General features: G+C 40.5%; 1 protein-coding gene across 1 annotated transcript in view; it reads right to left on the bottom strand.

Annotated features, from left to right (window-relative positions):
• The window catches only part of LOC124718691 (probable cytochrome P450 304a1), a 104,195-nt gene that overhangs the window by 12,214 nt on the left and 74,585 nt on the right, over positions 1–17,396 (bottom strand). The window contains exons 6-8 of the mRNA XM_047244314.1: positions 11,448–11,628; positions 8,091–8,208; positions 2,504–2,642 (exon numbers count right to left, since the gene is read on the bottom strand). Of these exons, the coding sequence (XP_047100270.1) occupies positions 2,504–2,642; positions 8,091–8,208; positions 11,448–11,628 (438 nt within the window). The remainder of the gene's footprint in view (positions 1–2,503; positions 2,643–8,090; positions 8,209–11,447; positions 11,629–17,396) is intronic.

The following is a 17,396-nucleotide window of genomic DNA, read 5'->3' as shown; positions in this document are numbered from 1 at the left end:
GGTTTTATAATTTTTGTGAATTATTTAACAATTTTTCTCATTAAAATATTTCTCAGTATGGCAGAATGAAATGCAACTCTGACTGTTGGTACCACTGTATTGTGTTGCCATTGTTGTTTTGAAATAAATCGCCTTTGTTGTTTGAGCAGCTGTACAGTACTCGCAGTTCTAATAAAATGTCCTGTCAGTATCAGATGTTTCTCACAGATGAGGAGGTGTCAGCCATAAAAAATTGAGCAAGTGAAGGTGGTGAAAGTGATATAGAAGAAGATGATACAGTTGTGACATATGATAGTGGCACAACAATTGAAAATGAGTTAAGTTCACTGAGTTCATCCTCTGATGAACAGCATGCAGCTGCTTCCAGCATCATTGTTACAGCAAAAAGTGGTAGGGAATATATTACTGCTCCTCCAAGGCAAGTATGCAGCTCAGTACAAAATATAGTGAATTTTCGTGAAGGTTTTGACTCATGAAGGTTTGACCTCTAGTGTGTCAGAGAATCTTTCAAAAAGTTCATAACTCCCAAAATAATGAAGATTATCGTGGACTATACAAACCAAGAAGCTCGTAATTAGAACTTAAAATCATAGAAGAAATGTATGCCTTCATTGGTATTTTGATACTCATGGTAACAGATAATGACACTAGACTTCCTCTTGAGGACTTATGGGGGAAAGTACTGGGAAAGAATATCTACATAGCTACAATGAGTCATATTTGATGTGGAGAACTTCTGCCCCTGATTAGATTTGATGATAAAGAAACAAGAACCGAAAGATGAGAGCAGGATAAGTTTTGCCCCCTTCAACAAAATTGATGAAATGTTTGTGAAATAAAACATACCAACTGCAGATCTAATGATCGATGAAATGCTCTCCCTGTTACAAGGAAGATGTCCCTTTAAGGTCTTTATGAAAGACAAGCCTGGGAAGTATGGCATATTGATTAGGATGTTATCAGATGCACACACCCGGTATGCTCTAAATATGGAGATCTATGCAGCGAAAGATAAACAACCTGCCGAGGAACGAAGTGCAAAGGCAGTTGTTAGACGCCTAGTGAATCTGCTGGCAGGAAGTGGAAGAAATATAACAACGAGTCATTATTATATATCCATAGACCTAGGTGAGGAGCTTAACAATGTTGGCAAGTTAACTTTGGTGGGAATGTTGAAGAGTAACAGAAAAAACATACCAGAACAGCTAAGGAAGACGCAGGGTTGATTCCTCTTAAGTTCTTATTCACAGATCCGAAAACAGGCAACATACCAGTTACCTTGGTTTCAACATCTCCAAACTGAAGCCTACTAAGACTCTCCTACTACTTTCCACACAACAAAATGATAACAAAGTGGATGAGTCGACAGAGAGAAAAAAAAAAAGACAAACATCAATCTCTACTACAATTAAACAACAGCATAGACAGCATTGATCAAATGACGTGACATCATTCAGTAAAACGAGGGATGAGAAGGTGGCCATTATCTCTTTTTTTCTCCTTGATAGATATTGCCTGTCTCAATGCTGGAACAATTTTCATGATAACCCAAACTGGAATAAGAAGAAGCATAATGTGAGAAGGCTATATTTGCTAAGATTAGGTCAACAGCTCGTTAGGCCAGTTGTGGAAGAGAGAGCAAAGAATATCATGGGTTTACGCAAGCCTTTCATGATAACTCAAACTGGAATAAGAAGAAGCATAATGTGAGAAGGCTATATTTGCTAAGATTAGGTCAACAGCTCGTTAGGCCAGTTGTGGAAGAGAGAGCAAAGAATATCATGGGTTTACGCAAGCCTATCATCTCTGCAGTGGAAATTGTTGTAGGAAAAATGGTGCCCAGCATTATTGCAACTGTTCAGTCTGTTGAATTTTATTCAAGAGGAAGATGTCACATCTCTCTGAAGAGTAAAAACTCGAAAAAGGAAAAAGACAAGATGACAAAAGTGTCTGTAGTTCGTTGCAGGTGTTCCAAGTATGTGTGTTCCACTCCTTCTGCAAATACAATCATATGCAAAGGCTGTGAAATTGAAAGAGAAAGTGAGAAGGAAGGAAAACCTCAGTTGTAATTTATGGCTTTGATTTTTCTGTTTTCTATTTGTGGTTTGCTATTGTACATTCTTTTACGATTTCTTAATATAAGTCTGATGTATAAGTAAGTCCTAGTTTCATGATAAAAATATAACAATATTTCTCATGTTCATTACTTTATTTATTTTATTTGTATATGTTGTAATGTTCCTGATAACTATGGAAAGTGTGTTTCAACCTTATAAAGAAAATCCTAGTTCATTAAATAATCAAAACAAAACAAACAAAAAATGTTAAAAAGTGAAAAGAATGTGAGGGCAATTCCCCCCACCCCTCCTTCCCCTCCTTAGACATCCATGTGATAGATCCGAGCTTAGTGATGCTAGGTTTAATCCGTATTAACAATATCAGAGTGAGTACCAACACTAACACTGAGATAAACAAAATGTTATTGTCCATGGCTGAGACTTACCTCCTCCAAATGGCAGTGTCCTGTCTGGCAAAAGCTTGCCTGTTTCATCAAGGAATCTCTCAGGTCTGAAGTTTTCTGGATCCCCCCACACTTCTGGATTCATGTGGAAAGCTTCGAGACCTGGCAGCAGAATTGTGCCCTGAAAATATATGTGGGCACTGCTAAGAAACAATACAGTTAAAGACTGGCTTGTGATTGATTATTTTAAATTGTTTCTTAGTTTAACATAATATTTCTCTATTGTTAGTAATGAGCCTGACAGATTTCCTTTTTAAGTTAAGTGACAGTATATTTGTGGAAAAGTGAGGAATAATATCATTGAAAATACCAAACCAATTTCTTTATTCAGTTTCCACTGTAAATGATATTGCTCCCCTTTACTTTGAAGGCCATGAAGGACATTCTGACTTAGTGTCTGAATAGTCTCATTCCGTATAGCCCTATCACCTCCTTTTTTAGTGTGTGCATATGTGTGTGTACAAGTGTATATTCTCTACACAGGAGGATTATTTTTAAGTAAAATCCATTTCAGTTGAAACAAAATTAGTAAAGATATAGACAAAACATTTTTTATTTCTCTCCTTACACACTGAGCTATGTTTCTACAAAATTTCATTCCTTTCTTAAACATTTATCACGGTGTGAGACTAATTTGTGTATACAACCAGTTTTCAGCTCCTTCATCAGTATCAAACCACAGTCTTCATGATTTTTTGTGGTGACTGCGTGTACTAGATTTTCAGTGACTACAGAAGCTCCACCTGGTCGTCATTCACTGTGAATTCTGCCCACCTGTCCTTGTGCAATGTTACTCATCTACTTACTCTGGTCTCTCATTGTGCCAGGGTCATTGTTCTACTTACTCCATGGTCTCTCATTGTGCCAGGGTCATTGTTCTCACATATCTAGCGGAGAAGTCTGCCACTAACACAGTCTTCACTTTTAAAAACACAATAACAGAGCATGTTTCGTAATTAGCAGGGATTTCAGTTCTCTTAACATTTTAAGCTTGCAGTATAAATGGGTCAAAGTGTTGAAACAACTGAAAATTGAGTCTGTTTGACCACAAGGCATGTGTGTTTCTACAGATAAGTGAAATTTTTCACAATCGGACATTATTTAAAAGATACCCCTTGTAAACTGATCAATTTTGGAGGTTTGCATCAATATTGTCACATTTTCCTCACAGTTTAAATGCTGTCAGTGACTACTAGACCAGTCACACTCGTGAGATTCATCCAGTGATGTTGAGAGATACTGCTAAGGTATTAAATGTGTTTATTTTCCTTTTCCTCCCACCTCATGTGCCGCTGTCGTTAGTAGCTTTATCTGCATGAGATTGCCCTATCTTCCTCTTGCTCATTCAACCCCAAAAGGCCTGTTGGCAGGAGATAGTCAATCCATCCTTCATTGGCTGTTTGTACACATCTGTACAGATGCTGAAGTACCATTGAAGGAAATATTGCAGAAAAGAAGAAGAGAAAGAAGAGTTGGAATGCTGGATGATGTTAAAAGTGACAGTGTTAGCAGCAATTTAAGGGAGAAGTACAGGGCAGAGGAAACTTGTAAGAAAGATGTGTGAGAGAAGAAGAATGTGTCTCCAGCTTTCAGATGTAATAGCAAATTAGTCTTCACTCTTCCAGTTTACACCAGTTTATCTTAATATTTCTATGGCTCTTTCTGTAACTGCATATATCTTATTTTCTAAACATATAGAAACTATATGAGCAATAATATTTCCTGTAAATTAATTAAATCTGATGTTCTAGTATCAACTGCATCTATTTTACATTGTTTTCTCCGATAGTGCAATTATTAAATCTAAGAAAGCATTTGGTACTTCCCACTTTGATAGCTCTTATTGGCAAGTGTAGTTGACATGTATTGTCTGTTCTGTTCTAGTCCCTTCAGCAGATCAGCTGTAACATTTCCATAAGGAATTTTCGCACTTAAAATTTTAGGTAGTGTGTTGACATTATCTATTTCATTTTTTGCTTCCAGTTAATTTTCATGAGACTTATTCTTCTGGTCATATGCTTTTTACTTAACAGCGACTATATGGCAGTTCATTTTTGATACCACCACTGCATATTTTTCTTCCAAACCTCCTACTTAGTTCTTATACTTTCTGGTATATTGTCTTTCTGAAGCATCATTATTTTTTGCATTTCTCATCTACACGCACCTCACTGGATTTATCTGCTGAACTACTTAATTTATCATTTAATGTCCTATGTTTCATTTTTTGTTTGTACCTTTCTGCAGACTTCCCAAGCATTTCTTGTTTTACTGGACTTTCCTAATTCATCCTCAAAAAGTTTTCTCAGCATCTTTTGTGCTGTTTATTTCCCTAAATCTGTTTTCCATCTCTTCCTTGATTTCCTTGTGCTTATTTACATGTGTCTCCAAATTCCATTTTAATTCCTTGCTCCCCATTTTCTTGATGTATTTTATAGACCTAGAGAAGACAGTGTGCCACGGGATGAGCTTGCAACCACAATGAAGGGAAAAGAGAGCAAATTGGAAAGGCATGCAACTTATAAAATCATTATATTTCAATATAAAAGTATCAGTGAGAGTGAGAAAAGAAAGTACCAATTGTTCTGATTTACTTTTTTCAATCTGTTCCTGGAAAATATGAATCACCTTGTTCACTAGATGACAACAGGGTGGAGTTTGGAGGAGGAAGAATATGGTGTTTGAAGTTTGCAAATGATGTTATCCTAGTAATGGATAAAACAGAATTGCAGGAAATAGTGTATATCATTGAAGCCAGATTGAAGAGTTGTGGAATGAAAATCAGTACCTACAAAATAAATGAAAGTAATGGTACTTGGAGGAAATGAAAAGGTAAAGATAATGCTGAATGGAGGAATGTTAGAATGTTTGCACTTGAAATTCCTATGTAGTGGAGTAAAAAACATCTGGAAGTGCAGCACAGGAATTAAAACCAGGAAATCAGTGGAAAAATAGTCATTTTTTTTAATGGAAAGGAGAGGTTATTGGAGCAATATGGACAAAGATTTGATAAGAACACCAATAAAGTTTTCTTTATGGAATGTTCTTCTCTTTGGTGCTGAAATATGGTCAATGAGGAACAAAGACAAAGCAATGATCGGGATTCTGAGATTTGGCAGCAGATTGTGGGAAGAATAAGAATAAGTTGGATGGATGGAGCGGGGGGGGGGGGGGGGGGGTTATGAGGTGCAGAGGATTTGGAGGGGAAAGACAATCCTGAATGTAAGAGAAACTGGATAGGACATACATTAAGAAATAAGGTGCAAATAAAAAAAAAAAATTGGAGTTGTATGTTGAAGGGAACAGGAAGAATGTAAGAGAAAGAAAGAAGAGAAACTGGATAGGACATACATTAAGAAATAAGGTGCAAATAAAAAAAAATTGGAGTTGTATGTTGAAGGGAACAGGAAGCAATGGAGGAAGCAAGTTCAGATATTGGGTGATTTTCTGGATGCAACACTAAGAAGTAAGTAATGAACCACCTGAAATGGACCTGCAGAGGACTTGCTAACATTGCAGAACAATGAGGGTGCTGATTTCAGGAGTGTTTGTATTTCTGTTATTGAAAGATTGCAGTCTGGTACTATATCTGTTGCTTCTATAATTTTCATATCACTTATGTCAATTATAAATCTCTATTCAATCAATATATAACCAGTCCAGCAGCTTCTGTTGTATCAAGGGCTTCTCCAAGTGTACAGTTCCATTTTCTTCTTTCTGAAAAAAGTAATCAGCACTGTGAGATCATTCTGTCTACAGAAATCTATGAGTGTCTCACATCTTACATTTCTCCTACCTAGACCAAATGGTCTTACAGTTTTATTTACTATTTCATATCCTATCTCAAAGCCTTCAGTCACTATGACACTGAGTGAATCACTGTATCACTTCTTTCTTCAAATACACATTCCATCTCGAGGCCTCACTGGATTGTGGGTATATACATTTCAGTAATCAAAGTGTCTTCAAGTTTTGACTTCTTAACTAAGATTATCAGTAACACCAGCTTTACACTAAAATAATATTTTATGCAGTCTTGTTGATGGGATAATGGAAACTGCTTTTCCAGTCTGTTGCCTTCCTGAGTAGAACGTTATATGCTTTCCTGATGGTGTTTCTATTCTTCCTGTCCAAGATACTTAACTTAAACAAAAATACTTAAATCACATTCCTTCACCTTCAGTTACATTCCATGGCTTCATGTTAAAATGAAAACTATCACTTTTATCCCTTGCGATGACCCCTGCCAAAGTGATCCTCACCCAGAGATCCAACAGGAGTACTATTTTGCTTTCTTGATGCACATTAAAAAACATCGCAGTACTTCCTGTAGTGCACATTTAATTCTTGATTATAACTAATCTTATACCTTAACTAATGCTTTCTCTCACTGGCACGAGATACTTCTATTCCAGATTTAAACCAGCATTTTTCTCGATTTCTTCAATAACTGCCCCTTGGCGTGATCTAAAAGAAAACTAGATTCAGAGCATTACAAGAATGTTTCCAGGAAAGAACTAAAGTTGACATCTCCTGTGTGCCCTCAGTAAACCTCTTCTCACATTTCATTCAGTAAATTTCTCCAACTGTGTTTATGTGTTTCTGTGTTTATGATTTTATGACTGTACTTTCCCCTTCTTAACTAAAGCTGATTTATGGGGACTCTTTGTTACTGCCACGTGAATGCCACAATCAGAAAAGCCATATATTATGGGACTCACTTTATTTCATGAAAGGCAGTTGGATTTAGAAATACATTATCTGTGCTGGCGTAAGCGGTTGCCACCACACCGGTTGGAAAAGAAGAAGCCCGAAGATAGATTAGTAGGTGCTGGACTAAGCACGCCGATCACAAGAGAGGCCAGAGACACACCTACAAGCAACGTGCCGACAATGCCCTCTCGACAACACGTATTTAGGCTGCCACTGCTGACCGGAAGGTCTCACTCAATCATCCAGTTTGGTGCCTGTCAGTTTACTTGCAGAGCACGTTTAGTTCATCATAGGCTATGACAGTACATAGCGACCAGATTAGTGGCTATAGCGGGATTAGTTTACCACAACCGGAATTGTACCCTACTAGCAGTGAGAAACTAAAGTTTGTAATAGCAAGATTACCAAAATTGACATTACATCAGTGTGCAACAGGACTGCTCATGATGAGCTTGTACCACAAAACATGTACTCAATTCATGTTAAGTAAATGTTTCCAGTTCATGTAAATAAACAATTATATAAATTCACATGTGCATTTTTGTTGTAGAAGGAGGATACCGGCCACCCATAACAACATCTCCCTTGCTTCCTTGTGGTACAAGATTCTACATTATCAATCACTGTTGCACTTGGTTAATGAATGTTAATGTGGTTAACAAGTTAAAGCTAAGCATCGGTAACTGAAAGCCCTTAGTCAGTACTACTTGAGATGAAATCAGTCTTGAAATCTCCACATAAATGATTTAAAAAAAGTAAATCTTTCTTTATCGAGTTTCACGTAAAGCTACCAAACATGTATACCATACAGCAAATACGTGAAGAGAGAGAAGCATTTAAACAAAGTCACACTTACCTTTGGGAGAGTGTACCCATTGAGAGTTGCCTCTGTTGTAGATGCATGGGCAACACTGAGAGGCACAGCGGTCTTCCTGCGGAGCGCTTCACGGATGGTAGCTTCAAAATATGGTAGACTGGAACAAACGGCCTGTTTGTGAACATTAAACTAGTTTATTGCAAGGGTTGCTGCATTGCTAGTTATGAAAATACAATAACGCATATGAATGAAATACATTTTTGTGCTAGGCCGTGGCATCCTGGAAGATGAAATAAAAAATATGAAACAGAAGATGATGAAGTGATTGGCTTGTAACAATACTTTTCAGTGCTACAGAACTTCTATTTCCTGGAGCTGATTTCCTATACGTTGTTGGCATTGTAGTCATCTACCTCAGTGCCGGTTTAGTGGAGTACTCAATGCTAGTCTACCCTGTGTGAGTCTCTCGATCTTTAAATTCTGCATAATTGCTGAAATCTACTTCCACCTGGAGCTGCTTGTTGTATTCAAGGCTTGGTGTCCTGCTGAATTTCTTCCCCCCCCCCCCCTTCTCCCCCCATCCACATACACACTAAGAAATTAACTATTCCTTGGTATCTCGAGATGTGCCCTATCAACTCTCCCTAGGGACAGGAAAATTCCATGAAAACAATAATGACAAATTGACAGTTTTTAGCAAAACAGTGTGAAAACAGCAATTTTTACAAAATATCATAGATAAAAAGTTATAAAATAGTTTATCAATATTTGTAAGTGATAGTTAATGAGTGTTGAAATTGAATTTTGCATTCTTGTTTTCTCAACACTGAGGTTCATGTATAATCATGGAACATGCATTAAATTAGCCTCTCCTTCATCCATCTCCATTTTATCATTATGTTGACATGTTTACAGTCTGACCACACAGCACAGAAACTTTTGAGCACTTCCATGAACATATAAAAAGTATGCACCCATACATGCAGTCCACTGTCAAGACACAGAAAAAAGGGAGGCTGCCATTTTGAGATGTTTTGATACAACAAAAATCAGATGGATGTCTCACCATTCAGTGTAGCTCAAGCTAACACATAGTGGCTTATCTCTTAGTACCCAGAGCTTTCACCATCGATTTCAGAAGAGAGCATTTTAAATACATTAATGCACAGAGCAAAAACTGTCTCTGATGAGGACCACTTGGATTCCAAAATTAATCTCCGAAGTTCATGTTCTGAAAGCATGGCTATAGGTCATGTGATATTAAGTCAGCATTCTCCAAGAAAAAGAAACATGAAAATGTTGACTGAACATTCACGTGATGAGCCACCAACTGCATTTCTGCCTTTCTGCAATGTTACATCCAGCGAAATAGGCACAGTCCTGGGAAGAAGAGGTATAATACCTATTTTCCAACCTCCTAAGAAGGTAAAGGAGATGCTATGCCCTGTTAAGGATAGTCTCGATTTCAGAATACCTGGTATTCATAACATCCCTCGTGAGTGCAGAAGCAGTTACATTGGTCAGTCCATCCATACCATTTCCCACCACTGTCCAGAACGTCAGTGGCATATTAACAATTGAGAACTGGTGAAATCTACAGCCTCACAGACAAACATAAAATATTGTTTGATGAAACACAAGTTTTGCCTGAGGCTTTTACGTACTGGGTTTCTGAAATTAAAGAGATTGTAGAACTTCAACTGTGATAGCCAATATAATCTTAGTGGTGCACAGAACTGAGCTCTCAATGCAGAAAGAGCCAGACATATTCCTCAAAATGTTACGCTACAACGGGAGTGGTGGTGCCACCAGTGCAGATGTCACCATCATCTGCAAGATCACTGCGTAATTACTGAATAATCAGAAGCCGTCTGTGGGCTATATTAGCCCACCACAGCAGCTGCTTCAACAGTCAGTTGCTTCTGACAAACATTGTCACAGTTCGCACGGCTTCCCCCATTGGAGGTTCGTGTCCTCCCTCGGGCGTGGGTGTGTGTGTTGTCCTTAGCGTAAGTTATTTAACTCATTACTTCTCAACGGTTTCCACTAGGACGTTCAAACTGGACGGTTGGCTATGCGGCATGATGGAAATTAGTATGGTTTGGCTTAGCGACGAAGCCCACTTTCGTTTGGATGGGTTCGCCAGTAAGCAAAATTGGCACATTTGGGGGACTGAGAATCCATATTTCGCAATTGAGAAGTCTCTTTGCCCTCAGCAGGTGACTGCATGGTGTGCTATGTCCAATCACAGAACAATTGGTGCGATATTCCTTGATGGCACGGTGACTACTGAATGGTACATGAATGTTTTGTAAGATGATTTAATCCCCATTATTTAAAGTGACCATGATTTCGACAAGATGTGGTTCATGCAAGACAAGTCAACCCCATGTAAGCAGGAGAGTGTTTGATGTCCTGGAGGGGCACTTTGCGGACTGCATTCTGGCTCTGGGGTATCCAGAGGACAGTATCATGGACATCGATTGGCCGTCATATTCTCTGAACACATGCGGCTTCTTTTTGTGGGGCTACATTAAACACAAAAAGCTCAAAACAGCCATTCTGAAGGTAATCAACAGTATCAATGTTCTGACACTTCAGCGGGTCATACAGAATTTAGCTATTCATCTGCGCCACATCATTGCCAATGATGGCAGGCATATCGAACATGTCATAAGCTAAATCCGAATATCTGTAGTGACGTTTGCATGTTGAATAAATTGTGTTTACTCCGTAGTTTGTAACTGATTTACGTTTTTCTTCATGTAACTCAATAATTGTCATCCTGTCTTGATATTTTTTTGGTTAGCAATCCTCTGAATGGTCTGAGGTTGCCCAGCACGAACCTCTCTCCTGAACCAATCTCGTCAGCACAGAGCAGCACTTACATCCAACGTCGTCAGTTATTTGTAGAACTGTTATATATATCCAGAATGAGATTTTCACTCTGCAGCGGAGTGTGCGCTGATATGAAACTTCCTGGCAGATTAAAACTGTGTGCCAGACCGAGACTCGAACTCGGGACCTTTGCCTTTCGCGGGCAAGTGGATAGAGCACTTGTCCTGTCATCATCGGATCTTGTAACACATTAACAGAAGTTCGGGCAAGTGGTTAGAGCACTTGCCCGTGAAAGGCAAAGGTCCCGAGTTCGAGTCTTGGTCTGGCACGCAGTTTTAATCGGCCAGGAAGTTTCATATTATATATATATTTCAATCTCTGTCTTCTCCTACGGTTTATGACCTCAACAGCTCTCGAGTACTATGAAATCTATTCCATAATGTCTTAACAGGTGTCCTATCATCCTGCCCTTCCTCCTAGTCAAGTGTTTTTTATGTATAGCTTTCCTCGCCCATTGTGTGGAGTACTCACCACTCTCGATCGCTGCCGGGTACTCACTTTGGGCGGTCATCCAGCGTGGGAAGCCGGCCTCTGCGCACCACGCTGTCAATCTCGAGATGCACCTTGGTCTGCACCTCTGGGTGCAGCACTAGGCAGCGCACGGTTTCTGCCAGAGCGGTGGTGGTCACCGTCAGTGATGGCAGCAGCAGGTCCGTCCCCGTGGCGATCACCTGCTCAACTGCAAAGAAAATCCGGCACTGTTACTGCAGTGTCATGAATCACTTGTCATGTCTCCAGAAAAAAAAACAGTAATATCAATGTCAGGATCAAATAATCATCATTCAATTTCCTTACTGGTGCCTTTCCCCAAGAAATTCGAAAAGGGAAAGTACTCAAGGACAGTCTCATGTCAAAGGAGAAACAATTTACTGAACACGTCACATTTTGGGTCCAGAATGATTGCACGACTGAGAATGATGGTTATACATTCACTCACTAAGTACTTTAGGCCTTAAATAATAAAATATCGGCAGTGCATATTATTTGTAGGCTGCCCAAGGCGTTTGATCTGCGTAAATCAGTTATATTACTCTCTAAGAAACACTTAAGTTTTACAACAATGATTGTTTTAAAAACCACTGGTTTGAATCATACTTAATGAACAGAATGCAAGAACTTGTGCTGTTAATTAATACAGTGTCGGAAGGAGAGAAACTTTTAGTGATTGAAAAGAAAGTACGAAGGGAGTCCCACAGAGTTCGATTTTGGGTTCGCTCCTATTCCTTAGATTTGTGAGCAATCCTGGAGTTCCACAGGGTTCAATTTTGGGTCCACTACTGTATCTTATATATGTGAATGACCTTCCACTTAACATTCATCAAGCAGAACTGAAACTATTCAGATGATACTAGTGTCACGAGGGTTGGAACTTAAGTAGTGGCAACTATTTAGTCACAATCGATACAAAAGAGTTACATGTTTGCACCTGTTACTGTCCTTTAAAGTAGTCACCAGCGTTGTGTGGAACCCGTTCCCAGCGTTGTAGAAGGCGTAGTATACCATTAGCAGAGCCCGTTCTGTTGATGGTGCGAATGGAGCGATCTACTGCCTGTCGAATCTCTGGACCAGTTCTGAAGCGAAAGCCACGAAGCGGTTCCGTCATTTTCGGAATCAAATCAGAGTCACAAGGACTTAATTCCGGGGAGTATGGTGGATGGTACAGTACTTCCCAGTCCCATCGACCGAACAGAGCAGCCACAGCTTGTCTGTGTGCGCCCTCGCATTGTCGTGCAAAATGATGGTGGGTTGCGCGGAAAGTGTCCCCGCTTCTTTCGCAAAGCTGAAGTCCTTAATGACATTGTCGTGCTGTACAACCTTTGGCATATTCAATCTTGATCCAACTCCGTTGTTCCTGTTTCGAAAACATAGTGACACCGTTACGTGAGACTGCTCGCTCACAAGTGACTGTTTCCCTCGATTGTGCGCACGCCGGTGACGTGGGACGGGCGAGTCCATTTGCTCGGAGGTAAGGTAGGTATGTCAACAACGTGTGCTATCAACGACGATAGTAGATTCCATTGCATAGTGTCTCCACAGCAGTGTTGCCACTATTTAAGTTCCAACCTACATATAATAAATCCCATTAGAGATGGCAAACGATATTTTGCAAACGATTATAAACTCTTCCTCAGAAAGTGGACTCTCCCAAAATATTGGTACAAAAAGGCACCAAATATTCAGCTGTATACATCAGATAGTCTTATCGACGACTGATGAAGCCCATGAGCAGGAGTCAGTAAACAGCGTAGAACGCTACAAATTTTTGGGTGTCCATTTTGATGAAAATTTGAAATGGAAGTAGCATATTACTGAGCTTCTCAAATGATCAGTATGTTATTCCGGAAGTCAGGTACGCCAAGTTCGTTTGGAAATCTTTTTATTGCTTACCGGTTTCGTCATCATCGGATCTTGTAACACTTTAACAGAAGTTCATGATCTTTACAAACTTGCAAGTCACATAGTGATGATGCGTCGTTTGACAATAAAAGCTGGCATGGAACATCAGCATGTCAAACATAAAATACCAAAAATATAAAACATACATCATGTTGTTCTAATGTCGTAGCGCACTCGTTCTTGGAATACAACATTAACATCAACTGTACTTATATTTAAATACATTATACAATATGGGACACGATCACAAAGATTTGCTAAATGTTTTTAATGTAATTTTTCAACTACACATTGTTTTTTACTGCAACAGCCTTAATTTAATTTCATACGCGTTACTGTAAATATATAACGCGTTAAAAGATTATAGTCCCTGTAATGCGCATTCACAAGTCCATGTTACTTCCGGGTCAAAATTTGTGCGATAGCAGCTGCTCTGTACGATGGCGCATGCCCGTGAGTTGTCAGTACTGGAAGACAAATATTAAACACCCGCCACCCATCTCACATCTTTTAAACCCGAAGTGGCCGTGCTACTTATGTGAAGTAATCGGCCAACGTCACTCAGATCACGGGCGAGCTCACTAACATCAATTAAAATTAAGCATATCTCAAAATATTACTGTTTCTGTAAGTACACTGAATCGCCAAAGAAACTGGTATAGGCATGCGTATTCAAATACAGATGTATGTAAACAGACAGAATACGGCGCTGCTGTCGGCAACGCCTATATAAGACGACACCTGTCTGGCGCAGTTGTTATATCGATTACTGCTGCTACAACAGAAGGTTGTCAAGATTTAAGTGAGTCTGAACGTGGTGTTATAGTCGGCGAACGAGCAATGGGACACAGCATCTCGGAGACATTGATGAAATGGGGATTTTCCCGTACGATTATTTCACGAGTGTGCCGTGAATATCAGGAATTCGGAAAAACATCAAATCTGCGACATCGCTGCTGCCGGAAAAAAGATACTGCAAGAACGGGACCAACGACGAGTGAATAGAATCGTTCACCGTGACATAAGTGGAACCCTTTTGCGGATTGCTGCTACGCCTCACCTGGGCATGTAACTGTTGTTGACTGGAAACGTGTTGCTTGGTCGGACGAGTCTCGTTTCTAATTGTATCGAGCGGATGGACGTGTGCGGGTATGCAGACAACGTCATGAATCCATGGACCCTGCACGTCAGCAGGGGACTGTTCAAGCTGGTGGAGGCTCTGTAATGGTGTGAGGCGTGTGCAATTTGAGTGATATGGGACCCCTGAAACGCCTAGATACGACTCTGACAGGTGACACGTACGTAAGCGTCCTGTCTGATCACCTGAATCTATTCATGTCCATTGCGCATTCCGACGAACTTGGCCAATTCCAGCAGGACAAATGGTTCAAATGGTTCTGAGCACTAAACTTCTGAGGTCATCAGTCCCCTAGAACTTAGAACTACTTAAACCTAACTAACCTAAGGACATCACACGCATCCATGCCCGAGGCAGGATTCGAGCCTGCGACCGTAGCGGTCGCGCGGTTCCAGACTGTAGCGCCTAGAACTGCTCGGCCACTCCGGCGGGCCCAGCAGGACAATGCGACTCCCCACACGTCCAGAATTGCTACAGAATGGCTCCAGAAACAATTTCGTTGGCCACCGAACTTCCCAGACATGAACATTATTGAGCATATCTGGGATGCCTTGCAACGTGCTGTTCAGAAGAGACCCGCTCCCTCTCGTACTCTTACGGATTTACGGACAGCCAAAGCAGGATTCATAGTGTCATTTCCCTCCAGCACTACTTCAGACATCAGTCGAGTCCATGCCACGTCGTGTTGCGACACTCCTGCGAGCTCGCGGGGACCCTACACGATATTACGCAGGTTTACCAGTTTCTTTGGCTCTTCAGTGCACTTTTGTTAGTTGCTCAACTACTCTCTTACCATTAGCTGACTTTTCCTGATTCGGCTATTAGTTGCTGGATGTATATAAAGTAATTGACCTGCCCCTACCCCTGTCGTTTTATGCAACCCACAATATAATTCGCCGCGCGGAATGGCTGCGCGGTTAGAGGCGCCATGTCACTGACTGCTCGGCCGCCTCCCGTCGGAGTTTCGAGTCCTCCCTCGGGCATGGGTGTGTGTATTGTCCTTAGCAAGTTAGTTTAAGTAGTGTGTAAGTCTAGGGACCGATGACCTCAGCAGTTTGGTTCCTTAGAAATTCAGACACGTTTGAACAACCAAGCGCGATATTTTTGTATTCTCCCGCTCGCTAGCGCAAACTGTTAGTACTACAGAGAAAATGAGCAGGATCTTTTTGTAGGAAATTATATGTAGTTAAATTTTGTATTGAGATACGTTTTCGCTAGAGTCCGTAGTTTTCGAGTTATTCAGAAAAACATACAACAGTGATCTTCAAACGCTCTCTTGCTCTCACAATCATTAACAACAGGTCAGGACTTCTAATATGTTGCTCATGACACTCCCTCCTACCACTATACAAAAATTTGCGACAGCACGAATTATTTCCCACATTCGACCTTTATTGGTCTTTATTGACTGGCCGTATTTCGCCAACGGCGAGTACTTAAAAATTGTAAAATTGATATTTGCGTAAATTATACCTAACAGTTTTTTGAATTTTAACTGTATAAAATGAGCTATTACATCGGTGTACTCGTCAGGCATTCTGACTAAGAAACTACTGTGCTTGCAAGGACTATGCTTGGATCGAATTATCAGTGGAATTATTTTTAGCGTAACGTTTACAGGTAATTTTTTTTTAATTTACCGTCATGGGCACTTTTAACTCATTTACGTTAACGAAGCAGCCGACTATACTGGTAGTGGTGTAATAGCCCAATCAATAGAGACCAAAAAAGGCCGAATAACGCGAATAATTTTGTGCAGTGGTGGGCGGGAGTGCTATGAACAACACACTACGAATCCGGACTGATGATAGATGAGTGTGGTGCGCTTCAGGGCCACTTTTGCACGTTTTTCTTGAATAACTCGTAAACCGTGGTCTCTATCGGAAACGTAACCTAGTAAAAAATTTAACTGCATTAAATTTCTGCAGGGAAAATACACTGAAGAGCCAAAGAAACTGGTACAGCTGCCTAACATCGTGTAGTGCTCCCTTGAGCACGCAGAAGTACCGCAGCACGACGTGGCATGGACTCTGCTAATGTCTGAAGTAGTGCTGGAGGGAACTGACACCATGAATCCTGTAGTGCTGTCCATAAATCCGTAATAGTAAGATGGGTTGGAGATCTCTTCTGAAGAGCACGTTGCAAGGCATCCCATATATTCTCAATAATAATCATGTCTGGGTAGTCTGGTGGCCAACGGAAGTGTTTTAAACTCAGAAGAGCACTTTCCCGCGGAAGGCAAAGGTCCCGAGTTCGAGTCTCGGTCTGGCACACAGTTTTAATCTGCCAGGAAGTTTCATATCAGAAGAGTGTTCCTGGAGCCACTTTGTAGTAATCCTGGACATGTGGGGTGTCGCCTTGTCATACTGAAATTGCCCAAGTAGGTCGGAATGCACAATGGACATGAATGGATGCAGTTGACCAGACAGGATGCTTACGTACGTGTCACTTGTCAGAGCAGTATCTAGATGTATCGGAGGTCCCTTATCACTCCAACTATACATGCTCCACACCATTACAGAGCCTCCATCAGCTTGAACTGTCCCGTGCTGACATGCAGGGTCCATGGCTTCATGAGGTTGTCTCCATCTTCATCTACATGATTACTCTGCAATTCACATTTAAGTGCTTGGCAGAGGGTTCATCGAACGACAATCATACTATCTCTCTACGATTCCACTCCCGAACAGCGCGCGGGAAAAAGGAACACCTAAACCTTTCTGTTCGAGCTCTGATTTCTCTTATTTTATTTTGATGATCATTCCTACTTATGTAGGTTGGGCTCAACAAAATATTTTCGCATTAGGAAGAGAAAGTTGGTGACTGAAATTTCGTAAATAGATCTCGCCGCGACGAAAAACGTCTTTGCTTTAATGACTTCCATCCCAACTCGCGTATCATATCTGCCACAC

The sequence above is a fragment of the Schistocerca piceifrons genome, chromosome 10, assembly GCF_021461385.2.
Source record: "Schistocerca piceifrons isolate TAMUIC-IGC-003096 chromosome 10, iqSchPice1.1, whole genome shotgun sequence".
In the NCBI taxonomy this organism is placed as follows: domain Eukaryota; kingdom Metazoa; phylum Arthropoda; class Insecta; order Orthoptera; family Acrididae; genus Schistocerca; species Schistocerca piceifrons.
This window is presented reverse-complemented; position numbering and strand designations above follow the sequence as displayed.